Source organism: Copadichromis virginalis, linkage group LG7, assembly GCF_057382275.1.
Source record: "Copadichromis virginalis isolate Kocher_CV1m ecotype Utaka linkage group LG7, C_Virginalis_male_GT1.1, whole genome shotgun sequence".
Taxonomy (NCBI): domain Eukaryota; kingdom Metazoa; phylum Chordata; class Actinopteri; order Cichliformes; family Cichlidae; genus Copadichromis; species Copadichromis virginalis.
In genome coordinates, this window is record NC_140624.1 from 38,427,160 (window position 1) to 38,441,568 (window position 14,409).

A 14,409-nucleotide genomic window follows, 5' to 3' on the forward strand; every position below is an offset into this window, starting at 1 on the left:
AATCGCTAAACACGTCAGAAATTCTGCAGAGAAACCACCCTTAAAAGAGAATGGACTAGAAATAAGTTTTGTAAAAGTTATAAAATATCAATAATGGTCTCAAACATTTTAATTTAATGATATTTCATAGCTTTGTCTACTACAATATTGTTTTGTTGTTGCTGCTGGTTGGCTTATTAACGTAAAATCAAATTGGACTTAACTGATGCAATTTAGGGTATCTAGGAGGTACTAAAGGCAATCTCAGCTGTCACTGGGAGAAAAGCAAGTTGCACCCTGGACAGCTACAGTTGCAGAAAGTGAATCCAATGGCCAAGTTTGTTAAGCCTCCGTTGTTTCTAATAGCCACAACCTGTGATTGTAAAAAGACAAACACAGGCTGTGGCTGTGAAAATGGCCTTTAGATCTTGAAACACTGAGTCCATTTAATACATCTTCTAAGGGTTGAGTGGAAAATTAGCCAGGGCAAGCTCAATGGCTACCAACTTTTGATTGACAAATATTTAATCGATGAGCGTGTAGTTTCACATTCAGACCCCTCATTACATCTGGCTTCAAAACACCAAGATGGTAGTGGTGAAAATGACCATCTCAAGAATTCACAAGTTTTCATACTCTACACTCAATTCAGAATCGGCAGTTAACCTAACAGATGTTTTAGGACTGATAGGACGCAAGACAGAACAAGGTACAGGAAAAACATGCACAATCCACATAGGAAGGCCCCAGGTGACAGTCTTTTTTTTTTTTTTTTTTGCTGAGAGCCAAGTGCAAGTCACTGGCCCACAGTTTATGTACACACGTTTATGCCTGTAAGGCAAGGTAGAGGGCTAATAAACCAACTGCGCTTTTCATGTTTGCCTATCTTTTTAGCAGGTAACAAGATAGGCAAACGTATTTATTTTTGCAGACTTTGTTAAATCAGCATGGGTGTGTTTTTATTTTAATAGCCATTTGATAGTTTTCAACATGTTTGTATATTTTGAACATTTTTGTCCAAATATTTCATCTAACCACATCTTTTCAAATCTTCTCAGACTTAACATGCCCGGTTGCCCAGTTCATATTCCATTATTTTGTAGAAAACAGAAATAACAAAAACTTCAAGTCTTTGCAGTGAACCTTGAAATTGAATAAATATATCCGGTAAGACATCAGATATGAATACAAATACTCGGAGGAGAGGAATATTTTGATCATCGATCTGACACGGGACATTACCTAGACTTTGACAAAAAAAATTCTCTCTTAATCATTTCAAAAAGTAGGGTTTTTTTTTCTAAAGGAAATTCTAATGTAACCTTTTCATGGGGATATAGCTTTATTATCGATAGGGTAATGTTTCAAAAAACGTAGTAAACTGTGAAATTAATACACTTTTAGAAACATTGTGAGGAATCCAGCCAGGCATTGCATGCAGCAACTTAAAGTCGGTGGTCCCATCAACACAAAGAGGGAGAATTGTCACCCATTTCTGTAAATAATACCTATGTATATATTTTCACCTGAGCTGGCTTTGATTATTATTAATAATCTCAGAGAACCTGAATATAGCTATTTGGGAAAACATGGAAAATAGGCTGCAAAGTGAGAAAACATGATGGTATAATCTACAAAAACCTCAGGTAGAGAGGTCAAAAGGGCTCAACATATTAAAATATAAAATTGCTCAGGGGAGACTTATTTTTGCATCTGTGTCTGTGCTGACATCCACGTCAGCTGGATAGACTCCGGTATCTGTGTATTTGGCTGGAGGCTGGTGTTACTTTCTCAAACATACACTAATTAAACCACACTCAGTGAAGATTACGACTCCCCATACAAAAGGTGTAACTTTCCCCCAGGCTCCAGGACAAGGCTTCGGAAGAGTTTTAAAGTTGGCAATTTTTCCCTTTTGTCCTGTCATTTTAAGGTCTGTGTGAGAACAAACCGTGGACCTTCAACATAAACTGCTTCTTCTGGTTCTGTGTCATTTATTAGTTTGAGTTCATTCATTAATTCCTTTTTCTTGAGGTGATCCCGATGGGTTCGCAGCCTCTTCACGGTTCTCCTCCAAAACCTCTGGAGTTACCCTCATGCTTGGCTTTGCCAGCGTGCTATAAATAGTCATAGCCTGAGTGGCAAGAAGACAAGATAAGCATCATTAGGGGCATGTAAACTTAATAATTTAGAAGCTGTTAACATATAAATCCAATAGTTGGGACTATTGGATAGCAGACATACCTGTGAAACCATTCCACTAATGTCACCAGTGTTAGAGGGCAGAAGGATGGTGTTTGACTCTTTAGCGAGGTTTGAGAAAGCAGACACATACTGCTCAGCTACACTTAGCGAAGCGGCAGCATTTCCATTCTGAATTTAAGAGGAAAAAAAAGCATTAACCAATGAAAAGCTTTTGTAAGTCAGACTGTGAAAATGGAAAAGAACATTTACCTGCTCTGTCAAAGCATCTGACAACATACGGATGGCCTTGGCTTTGGCCTCAGCTTTGGCTAGAACTGCTTGAGCCTCACCTGGACGGAGCAGAGTAGTAGGTAACAGGGAGCATATTAGCCTCTAAAAGCAAAAAGATGTGAGATAATTTGTGGAAACTGGAGTGATAAACCAACTAAATGCACTTACCAGCCGCTTTATTGATCTGTTCTGCTTTTTCACCCTCCGAGGCTAAGATCTGTGCTTGTTTACGACCCTCAGCGACATTAATGGCTGCTTCTCTTGTCCCCTCAGACTCCAGCACTGTGGCTCTCTTTTTACGCTCAGCTTCCACCTACATGGGGTGAATAAAGTGTCCTGTTCAGTAAATTTAAGTGATTTAGTCTTGTTCCCACAGTTGAAATATCTACTGCTATATGCAAAAAATGTTTCTGACCTTGTCTGAAAAGACCTATAATTTATTTAAGGTACTATGAACTCTAGTTTTTAAGAATCAGTGTAAAACCTCTTAAACTTAACCAAACTTACCAACACAATATAAGAAAATTATTTGACTACAAAAGGTCTCTTTTCTGTTGAAGATTATAAACTGTACTTGAATGATGGCTAAGCTGTACTTTCATGTAATACCCATTTGTACCATAAGATCGTGCAGTGAATTAAAAACTAAAAATTATGCTTTAAAAAGCTCTTTTGTTTCTCTCACCTGCATCTGCATGGACTCTTTGACACGAGGTGGAACGTGTATATCTTTGATTTCGTAACGAAGGCAACGGATTCCCCACTCGTCTGAAGCTTGGTTGATGGAATGGACGATGTTGGAATTCAGAGACTCCCTTTCCTTAAAAACAAATGCAAAGATAAAATACAACTTGTTCCTTCATGAACAGAGAAAAAATATGAGATGAAACAGCAGTTTGTCTTTACTCGGAACACTTTGTCCAATGTGAGTTTGCCCAGTTCTGAACGCATGGTGGTCTGTGCCAGCTGTGTGACAGCATACTCCGGATCCTCAACACCGTAGCTGGCCTGTGAACAAACAAAAGTATAAAGTGAATTTAAAAAAAAAAAAAAAAAAAAAGCAAGAAGATATTTGGATCTGTTCTAATTGTTGCCAGCATACCTTAAAAGGGTCTAGTATCCTTAAGTAAAGCACGCCATCAATCTGCAGTGTTACATTATCTGCAAGTTCAAAGAAAATATAACAATATGGAGAAAACAATCAATTCTGTTTAAAAAAAAAAAAAAAAAAAAAAAGCCTGCTCGTCCTCCTGTGAATAATGAGAAATAAACAATGTCTTACTTACCTAGGGATACTGCAGACTGCTCTGGGACATCAATCACAATTTCTTTGAGACTTTGAACATAGCGAATTCTGTCAAGTATGGGTATGAGGAAGTTCAAACCCTATAGATAGCAAAAGGGAAAATGTTAGGGTGTGCCAGCAGTGAATAATGTTTGGAATTTTAATGACATAGTCCAATAATAAAGCAAAATGAGTTATAGTATTGTTGCTTAAAGGCAAGTTTCTTTAGTAGTCTATCAAAATAAAATACACTAAAATTTCCATGGTATGAATGACATGGTAATATTTGGCCTTTTAATGATTTCTTTGAAGTGGAATGGTTGTACAGCATACATCTTTAATTACTTTAAACAAATGACAATTGGGTGACCAAGTGTGAATTCAAGTTGGATTGCATGTATACATACGGGCTCAAATATAAACATACACTCACTTAATTGTGTTCATAAGTAGTGCTGAAGGTTCTACAATGTGTTTTAACTTGACAAGGCAAAGGCTGCCATCATGACTGACTACAACTGGTAGTTTCCATTTGTCAGCATTAAAATTATCTGTTTGACAGCACTCACTGAAGTGACCAATACTCAGACCAATGTGAAAGTTCAAGGAAATCAGTGAAGATCTAAGGAGAATTGTACATTTACACAAGTTAGAAAGATAACTTGAAGCCATTTCTAAACAGCTGCAGAATCTAAGATCATCAAACAAGTGTACAAAAATACAAGATAGTCAGATGTCTTACAGGGCTCTAGAGACAATGAAAAACACATCAAATCTGGTTATGGAATGGATAAAACACATTGACATTACATTTCTGGAGCAGCTTTTATATACCCCCAATCTTAATCCTATTGAAAATTTATGAATGAAGCACAAAAGCTGAGTCCATGTCAGGAAACCAGCCAGTTTAAATTAACTCTCCCAACACTTCCAAGCAGAGTGGTCAAATATCAGACTCAGTTTTATTGTCATTCAACAATTTGACATGTTATGAATGAAACACAGTTACTTGGGTCTTGGCATTGCATCATGCTGCCAAACAACAAGTGAAACAGTAGGAAGATTAATCAATTACCAAAAAAAAGTAAGAAAATATGCCACAAGTGTGATGATGGCATACGATCAAAATATGATCCAAATTGTCTGGTCAAGGTGCAACTTGATAAGCAAATATCAGTGGGCCTTTGTGTATATTTTCGAGTCTGTATAAACATTTGACCATAAATCCAAACTCATGCACCTAAATCTTGTTTTTTTTTTTTTTACATCATTATGTAACCCAGGGCTCTAGAGTGCAGCCTATTTGGCTAATTTATCAATGGTGCGACTAAAAAAATATATATATATATATATATATATATTAGGATGCATCGGTACGACCAGCTGTTCAAGTATTTAAAAAAAAAAAAAAAAAAAAGTCTTTGTGTGGTCAACAACAGACACACATTAGTCGTGTCCAAATTCATGGGCTGCATCCTCCTGAGGACCGCGAAGGCCGGGTCCTCAGAAGGTCGGGTAGGCCGGAAGTAAACGGCAGATTATGTTTAACAATGGTTTGGAGACTGCATCAAATAATAAATCACATACGATCCACTCCGAGCCATAGCCAACTGAAAGTAAAAGGGGTAAAGTATATACATTTCGAAGACAGTGGCTTGACCAGTTTCTTTGGCTAAGATACAGTAAAGCTGACAACATGATGCACTACATTTACTGTGGTGCAGTGGCGGTTTTTGATACGGGCGACATGGGGCATTGCCCAGAGCGGCATCGTGAGCATCTGCAAAGAAAAGTTGCTTGCAACATTGCCTATGATATTCCCAAAGAAGAAGCTCCGTCCACCAAGTTCAAGTCCAAAATAATTCTTCACAAGAAAAATAGCTTGAACATAAACCCACATACAGTAATGATGTCGCGTGCGCCCAGTTTATAGGTGTCATCCCAGACACACTGGGGGGGAAAAAAAGGCCAAATTACAGGAGCTGGCCATCTGAGGGGGAATGTGACTGCAATGGAGGATAGTCCATAAGATATCAAGCCTTTGAGACACTTTGAGGTCCTTTTCATTTAGAGTTTCTTTTTATTGATTAAATCTTGAGATGTTTTAAGTTTACATTTCAGCTCAGTGAAGCACTTTAAGCACAAGCACTTTTTCAGTAACTTATCTTTCTTACAGAACTGTGCTCCAAATAAATAACTTTGTGTTGACAAGACCTCTGATCACAACTGTATTTGATCTGTATTTGTAATTGTGGTAAGTTGGAAAGCTAGGATATGTAACTGTAATGCAGTTTAGTTCTATGCAATATGATTTGATTTGACCAAAATGAAAATTTATGAAGTTCATGGTCAAACTGGGGATCGAACCCATGTTGTTTGGGGAAGAACACCATCTATTTGTTGTGCTTTTTGTTTTTTGGGGATCTATTAAATGCAACAAAGTTTACCGGCTCCAAGATCCGATGGAAGCGACCCATCCTCTCCACCACCCAAGCCTCCTGCTGGGGCACAAACAGCACCACGGTGTTCATGGGCAGGCTGGACGCCCATCGCTGCTGAACTGGGTTAACGCACAACCTCGGCACGGTCCGCTGGGTCTGCTACAGAGGATTCATTAAAATGTAAACAGGTGGCATTACTGCATGAATTTGAGCCAAGACTCATAAGACTATCTTAGCTTGTAGAGCTTAAGGTTGCTGAATAAACATCAATGTTAATATTCTTGTTTTATGTTTCAATTTTAAGTTTTTGGTTAGACTTATTTGGTCACATTCTACATATTATATATATGAACGAGGTCATTGGTAAATACCCATTTGAGTGTATACAGTATGTGACCATATTAATCGACCATAACAAAGTCTTTCTCTGGCCATACCAGCTAACCAATAGTTCATTTTCATCTAGAAATAATCATTATGTCCGCAGGTGTTCCGCTAAAAATACAGTGCTATCGGGATTATTAAACGCACGGGCTCACGCTGATGAATGACACCTATTTCACCAGCCACAGAAAAGAACCGGTGCACGAGATGTTAAGCCGAAGGAGGCACACAGTGACAGTTTCAGTTACCTGCAAAATGAGGCCGCCGGTCCGACACAGCGTCCGTAACATCGCTGAAAGATTGCAAAAGGACTGTTTAAAATTAGAAGATTAGGTTTGGTAAACTACACTCTGTTGAGACTACACAGTCACGCGAGTGACCCTTACCGATCAGGAAATGAAAGTTACATCAGTGGTGCAACGCTGAAAAACTCCCCCAGCGCGGGAAACAAAAAGTCATACAGTGGTTCCGCTAATAGATACATTAATAATAATACATTTAAAAAGATATAAAAATATAGGACGAAATAAGTGACTTTAATACAAATGTTCACTGTATGACTATTATAGTGCCCTATAACTTTTGTCTTTCACATAAACTAGTATATTCTTTTTGCAGTATGTCTGTAACTATTTCACGTTTTAAAGGTTACTTTTATTGCCACTGTTCTCTTTAAGCACCTTTCATTGTGGAAGACTGATAATCTATTATGAAATATAATATATAAGTCTACTGAATCTTATTAGTTAATAAAAAATATTACTACTGGCAACTAATAGTTGAGTAATATTTCGACTACTACTACTAATTTTTTTGTTTTGTTTTGTTTTTCGTTAATAAATGCACTCGTTCTGGTGTAATGGCTGACACAATTCATAAGGTGGTGCTATTTGTTTCCTTTTTGCTCACTCAACTCAATGTTGTCTTTTGGGGTCATTTGGTGTATGTGATAGCAGTTAAACACACTGTGGGGGCATTCTGTATGAACCTTTTCTTTTTATTTCATTTTTTAAAGTAAATATTTATTTAATTTGGTAAATGGAAATGGAAAATGCTAATGTAAGGATTTATTAAATAGATCAAATAAAACCAAGCTCAAAGTCAATCTAAAATTGTGAATTATCAGTGCTCAGAAAGGATTGTTTTGCTAAAAACAAACACAAAGACTCATGTTATGTGTTTAAAAAAAGACAGAGAAACTCCATAAAAATATAGCAAATTCACCATTGTGGCACAATTTATTTAAAAAAAATATTGTACAGTTTGAAAGCATTGAAATGTAGTTTTACTTAAATTTTGTATTTATGGAAGAACTTGAAATTCATGAGATTCGTTAAAGAATACATTTTTCATATAGCTTATTTTACTGATCCCTACGAAACCTAAAATTTAGAAATCTACAGATATCTCCCCACAGTTTACTTTTTTATGTGTGTGACATGCCCAGAGCAAACACAGCTTAATTACAAAACATTTTTTTGAATATTTAACAAACAAAGAACCAAAAAGCTAGGTCACTTTGAGTACCTTAAATGAATCTTTCTACTAAGAATCGTTTTATATTGTCTATGGTGAAATACAAAGTTCTGGATGTTTACTTGAATCTGTGCGCGTTACCTGTGTCTTCCGCCAACCTGTCCCTCCCGGCGATTGGACAAATGTCTACATAAGGCTCAGCGCTTTGGCATCCTGATTGGTTGCCTCAGATGCCTGTAACAGGTGTCCCGACCCCGCCTCCTCCCCCTTTCCTGTCTCTTTGCTCTCGGTCTATCCTTCAGTCTGGAAACCTGTGATGAGAGTTTTAATAATGGCGTGGCAGCAGAGAGGGGCAGCTGCTCTCTGCCCAGGTCCGGGACCGGAAACCCACCTGTAAACATCAAAGAGGAATTTATCAGCAATTTTTAAAAAAAAAAATCTGTTTAGTGACTGTTATAATGTTACCTCACGGAGTAAATCTCCGCTGAGAGGTCGCTCTGTAAACTGTGTGAAACTACTGGATTGTCGCTGGAAGCGGTCGGTCATGTCGTTACTGTGCGTCAGAGGTAGGAGCTTTTATCTTTATTTGTACTTCATAAGCGATTTTGTCTTTGTTTGTTTGATGAGTTTGCTGAAGTCATAGTGATAATTCCAGTAACAGCTTACAAAACTGGTTTTCTAACAGTAGGCGTTCCTCCTTGGGTAGTATCTGGAAAAAAAGTACCTTTATCCTGACGTGATTTTACGTTTTTAAAAACCAAGACTTTATAATTTTTATCTTTAAAAACTCAACAGAGGTATGTATTTATCATTTATGTTGAAAATAAATCCTTGGGGTCCTCAGTGACAACTGAGGATTTTATAATCGAACTTTTAGTGTCTCGTCTTAATATCATCTCCCAGCATTAGTTTCGTAGGCCTCTACATTGAAAGCCTGATTCAGGGACCAATGCTGGGGGAAAAAGAAACCGTGTTTGCTATCAAGGAATCCGTCTTGTCAGAAGAAGGTTGATAACAAGGTTAGTGTTCATTCCATGTTAGCGTGCCGTCTACCAGAAGACTACAGCGAATCGGCTGGAGTGATGGTGGAGAATCCTGCTTTAGAGGCTTTTACAGCAGAAGAGCACATCATGCAATATCCCATTCAGCAACAAGAAGCCTGACACCCAACTATTTGCTCCACTGCTGCTAAGAGCTCGATTAAAAAAGAAGAAGAAGAAGAAAAAACTACCCCAAACAGAGATAACTGCCCCCCCCCCCCCCCCCTAACTACACAAGCATGCCTATCTGCAATAACACAGCCATCCTCACCAAACTACTTGATTTTTTTTTTCGTCTCCACAAAATTTAGTCTCTCAGAAATTAATCTATATTACTCTATGTTACTCTTACTGACTGCTCATTAGCACAGAATCCTTCATGGGAGAGTTTAAAAGTTTTGGCATCTGCTATAGAAGTAATGGAGCATTAATAATCCCCACTGATAAGAAATTGGAATAAAAGTCTTTTTCTTCTTTGTAATTCAGTCTTTGAACATGTTTTACCTGAAAACAAATAGGCTTTACTATATTGTTTCTCTGAGTGTATATTAGGGCTGGGCCATATCATACCGTTCACGGTAATACCGGTATAATGTCGGGCAACGATAAGAAAATGAAATATCGCGATAGAATATGGGTAAAACACACATGCGCAGTGCCTTTGTTTTCATACGCACATGGCGGAAAAAGCATGGCGGCGACGCAGAATGAGAAGGGCGTTAGTGGATCGTTAAATGAAACTGATGAACCAGAATTTGTTTGTAAAAATGCTGCAACTTCAGTGGTGTGGAACTGGTTTGGCTTTTGTCCGTCAGATACACAACAAAGCACTATTTTTAGTAGAGCATGCTAGCGGCCGTCGTTATTGCCGTGTGGTTTGGAAAATACGGAACACTTAAAATCAATCCTTTGATTTTTCTGAAAATCGACAGTGCCCCTTATAATCCCGTGTGCCTTATGTATGAATTCTGGTTGTGTTTACTGACCTCGAAACAATTTTATGTCGTACACGGCACTTGAAAATCTGTCAAATGTTTTAGTACGACTTTGCTAAGCTACGAACCCGCACCGCTTGATGGATTGTTGGAGCATTACGGCTATCGTAGGCAGGCGCCTCGCGGAGTGATACGTACTGTGCTTCAACATAATATTACCGTATTATGTGTATAACCTCTTTTTAAGTTTTGTGGATATTATACATGGTTATGCTGAGGATATGTTGGCCAATTTCCACTGGAAATGCCTTTTGGTTAAACTGTCAGCAAGGATTTTGCATTTGCACTGTTAAATTTTTATATAACTTTAATGCACATAAAAAACAGCTGCTTGTTTAAGTGAAAATACATTGATTTTTTTTTTTTTTGCACGAATAAAGTTGTGGAGTTGTAAAGTATTTTGTCTAGTGTCAATTATATCGTCAGTTATATCGTTATCACAAATTTTCAAATGTATATCGTGATAAATATTTTTGGTCATATCACCCTGCTCTAGTGTGTATTCCTGATAGTGTACTGATTAGCTTCCAAGTAATGGCAAAAAGCCAATGACTGTGTTTACATTAAAAGGCACATTTTCTTTCTTTTTTTCCATTTAGTCCACAAATTCTTGTTATCTGGAACTTGTGTGCATGAACCTATGCATGCCCAGACACATCTGTGTTACAAGTGTTGGTTATATGTACATCAAATATAAATCTGTTTAAGTACCAATGTACTTTCTGGTAAAAATAAATAAATAAATAAATTGTGAATATAGTTAGACTCAGGAGGTATTGGGACACCTGTGCACCATTCTGAGAAACACAAGGAATGGTTCAAAAAGAAGCATTTGATCTCACTTGCTTGAAAAAGTTAATCTCAGTGCCTCTGCAAAACCTCTGGAAAGACTGTTCTTCTATTGATTAGTGAAATTAAAGCTAGTAGGAGCTGCAGCCAATAGATTACAGGAAAGGTTAGAGGAAGAGGAAGAAGTAGAGTAGATTAGCTTAAAGGGTGCTTGGGCAGAAGCTTTGTGATTAACTAATGTTGTGAGTCATCGTTTGATAGCACAGCTTGACAGTGTTGCCTATTTATTGCTAGTTGAGATGTTTCATCACCATGGCAATGTCTTTATACAATAGATAAGTGGTTGCCCTTACGAGTGAACATGTGGGGGAAACTCTTACTGTGCATCAGGTCAAGGCTGAGTTGACACATGGTTCACGTGGATGACACGATGCTGGAGGACTGGAGGTGCACAGATATTGTGTATGACATTGACATTGCTGATTGATTTAGTTACATGATATTTGTGGTTAATAAGATTTTCTTCGTTTCGAAGGCAGATGAAGAATCTGCAAGAGCTTATGCTTGGCTGTTAAAAGAACGCTTTGTGTGGTGCTCCACTTGAAATGGAAAACATTAATTGAAAAATGAGGACAAAGATGATCATTGAACTGTGGAGTCGCATACTTAAATGTTGACCATTAAAGCAATTACATTTGCAAATTGCAGGTGGGTTACATTATTTTAATGATTTTTGGATTCAGGTCAAGTCAGATTTGCCTGAGGGGCATTCATTATCTGGACAGGAGGTAAAAGCCTCAATGCTTGTATTCTTGGTGTCAACAAGGATTATGAAAATGGTAGAAACCTCCAGAAAGAGGGAGGGATCTCTACTCCAGTCATGTATTAATTAAGTGTATAGAATAGAGCAACATCCTGATTTTCAATTGTGATTAAAAAATTATGCAGAGCAAGAAGCTGTAGCTTGCTCAGACCACCGACACATAGACCTAGAGACTAGTCAGCACCTGACTGGTTCGAGTAGTTGCTGGCAGTCACAGTAAAATTGATTGCCAAATCCCTGTTCATGCAGGCTTAAAGACTGGACAGTAACCAATAGATAAATACTATTCGCTAGTTACAAATGTGTATACAGTTTTTGCTTTGAAGGCAAAATGTCCTGGTTTTTAGTTTGTGTTTGACTCTTTCAAGTTTTACTACAGCTTAACAAGAGTTTGCAGACACGTTTATGTCTTCAGTGCAAACTATGGGCAACCGTGGCAATCTGATGGCAACCAAAGCAGCCAAAAGGAGGCCTCTGGTACAGCATAGTCTTTGTGACCAATTTTGCCAGGAACCTTCAGCCACAGCTTGCAACTGGTTGAGGAATACACATTTTCTGAAAAAGCATACACATTTTTCAAATATGAGCCAAGTCTGCTTGGCTCATATTTGTCTACAGCCGAGTCAGTTGCTGAGGACTTATGCTGAGATAATAATTATATAAAGGATGCAATGGAGAGATAAAAGTGACTGAACTGGAATCTAAGGGGTTGAGTATAGTAACCATCCGAGTAGAGGAATTATGAGAGAAAGACAGAGTGAGAGAGAGAGAGCTTAGAGATTGTGGGAGTAATCCCCTTGCCATCTGTTGCTCTCTCTCCTCTTATTACCAGCTCCAAGTGATCAGATCCAACAGTCGACACAAAGCGGAAGTACGCCACTGCTTTGACTCTGGTGTCATTTCCTGTTCCTACTTTCCTGGTTTGTGCCTGCCTGCATGTCCTGTTATTTGGTACATCAACATTTTCCTCTTTTCCTCACCCCTCTATGGATTGTAGAGCAGTCTGTGTATGTAGCAAGTGAAGTTGACTAAATCCTGCAGTGCTTTAAGAAACAGATTAACTGAACTGAATTTAAATGTCCAACCCCCAATTAAAAAATAGCTAAAAATAATTTCTGAACACTGATATTATTTGCTGTTCATTCGTGTTTATACAGAAGAAATAAAGTATAGATACTGTTTGCAGGGGGTTAAAGTCATTATTTGGCTTATGAACATCATGAGCTGCAACTTCAGAATTAGCACACATTTTTAGAAAATCTCTATCTATGAAGTCGTTTTTTTGTTTTTCTTTTAAATTATCATCTGGATAACACAGATTGCTACAAATCGCTAACAGTATACAGTTTGTTTGGTTTCTCAGAAAGCTGCAGGATTTTGTGATTTTTAGTCACATTATAGATGTTCGGAAAGCAAAATGGTTAAATAAAATTCAGCTATTAAAACTGTGAGCAATACACTAGACACCATCTTATGATGTTATCACACCAGCTGTGAAATCTAACATGTCAGTGGTCATGGACACAAATTGTCATGCTTTTGCAGGTTAAAGTACCTCAAAGGTCTGCTGTTTGAGGAAACATTTTTCATACTATAAGCACATATTATGTCCATTTAAAAGAGGAGGTATCACCATGGCGACCAAGGCAACAAAGCTTTAAAAGAAGTGGCAACCACTGTATCCCAAACCATGATCTTTTTTTTAAACGGTAACCCAGTTTTATGTTCCCTTACTTAAAAAATATGTTCTTTGTAATGTCTAACCCCAACCAAGTCACTGCAAATATCTAAACTTAACCAAGCACTGCGTTTTGTTTTTTTATTAATAACATCATTAAAAGAATACAAATGTTGTGTGACAATCTATGGCTTGTATAAACTGAACACAAATCTCAAGATGATTTGCTCTACCAACAACCTCTGACCTTCAAATGCAGACTCTTATTGTGGTATTGTTTTCATCTCCATGGACAGGAATCACTACATAAGAGATGATTGATGAGAAGTTGTGTTGAGTGACCCAAAATAATGCTGAAAAATTAGTTTTCAGGAACAAAAATAAACATTACAATTTGTGTCCATAAATGTTAATCAATAAAATAGAGAACAACTTAGAGGTGACTATTTCGTGAAGTGTTGTGAAACTGTGTTGCATATGTACCATCTGCAATAGTGCAGCTGGTGTTAGTTTCAATTTATGAGGTAGTGTTTTGTGTCATCATGTCAAATTTGTAAACTGCTGGGGGAAAGCGCTTTACTTTGCTAAAGAGAAATGATACTGGATAGTACTGGGGTGGGGGATCTACTTTTATTGAGACATGCGACTGCATTAATATATTTGAAACAAAGTATGATCACAAGCAAGTAAAATTAACCAAAAAAGAAAAGAAACCAGTAGGTTTTGAAGAACAGTAGATAAAGATCAACTACACCCATCAAATTAAGCATGGACAGAAAACGATAAGGATCAGTTTCCACTGCAATCCCCCTCTCTCTGGTTTAATGACCTCCTGCTCTTTGGTCCACAGTTAAAATTAAGTGATGCAAATGAGAAAAGAAGGCCACAGCCAGCTCATTTGACTTAGTGGAAAAAAGAATCATACTGCTAGCTTCACTGAAGATTTCCACTGTTCCACAATGAGTTATGTAAAAGACAGGAAACACTGGGGGAGGACCAGTGGTCTTTTTTTTTCTTTTTCTTTTTTTTGCTTTCCATTGTTAT

At 37.7% G+C, this 14,409-nt stretch overlaps 2 protein-coding genes across 3 annotated transcripts in view; one reads left to right on the forward strand and one right to left on the reverse strand.

Annotated features, from left to right (window-relative positions):
• Window positions 1–482: 482 nt before the first annotated feature.
• stoml2 (stomatin (EPB72)-like 2) lies at window positions 483–8,200 on the reverse strand. 2 transcript variants are annotated; one of them, XM_085463308.1, is made up of 11 exons: window positions 8,182–8,200; window positions 6,813–6,856; window positions 6,187–6,339; window positions 3,741–3,840; window positions 3,557–3,615; window positions 3,361–3,462; window positions 3,140–3,274; window positions 2,623–2,767; window positions 2,434–2,513; window positions 2,224–2,352; window positions 483–2,113 (listed from the first exon to the last, which is right to left on the reverse strand). In XM_085463308.1, the coding sequence occupies exons 2-11, from the start codon at window positions 6,852–6,854 to the stop codon at window positions 1,988–1,990; spliced, it is 1,071 nt and encodes a 356-aa protein (XP_085319434.1). In that variant the 5' UTR covers window positions 6,855–6,856; window positions 8,182–8,200; the 3' UTR covers window positions 483–1,987. The 2 variants fall into 2 exon arrangements, with proteins under 2 accessions (XP_085319434.1, XP_085319433.1); XM_085463307.1 differs by lacking the exon at window positions 8,182–8,200 and adding an exon at window positions 6,951–7,012.
• The window catches only part of LOC146705578 (uncharacterized), a 64,860-nt gene continuing 58,600 nt past the window's right edge, over window positions 8,150–14,409 (forward strand). The window contains exon 1 of the mRNA XM_085463302.1: window positions 8,150–8,606. Within this exon, the coding sequence (XP_085319428.1) occupies window positions 8,585–8,606 (22 nt within the window). The 5' untranslated portion in view covers window positions 8,150–8,584. The remainder of the gene's footprint in view (window positions 8,607–14,409) is intronic.

Coding starts and splice junctions, on each gene's coding strand:
- stoml2 (XM_085463308.1), bottom strand. CDS start 6,854: ATGTTACGGACGCTGTGTCGGACCGGCGGCCTCATTTTGCAG. Junction 2,768..3,139: donor AAGAGTCCATGCAGATGCAG/GTGAGAGAAACA, acceptor CACCCCATGTAG/GTGGAAGCTGAGCGTAAAAA. Junction 2,353..2,433: donor CAGATGCTTTGACAGAGCAG/GTAAATGTTCTT, acceptor TCTTAAATTCAG/AATGGAAATGCTGCCGCTTC.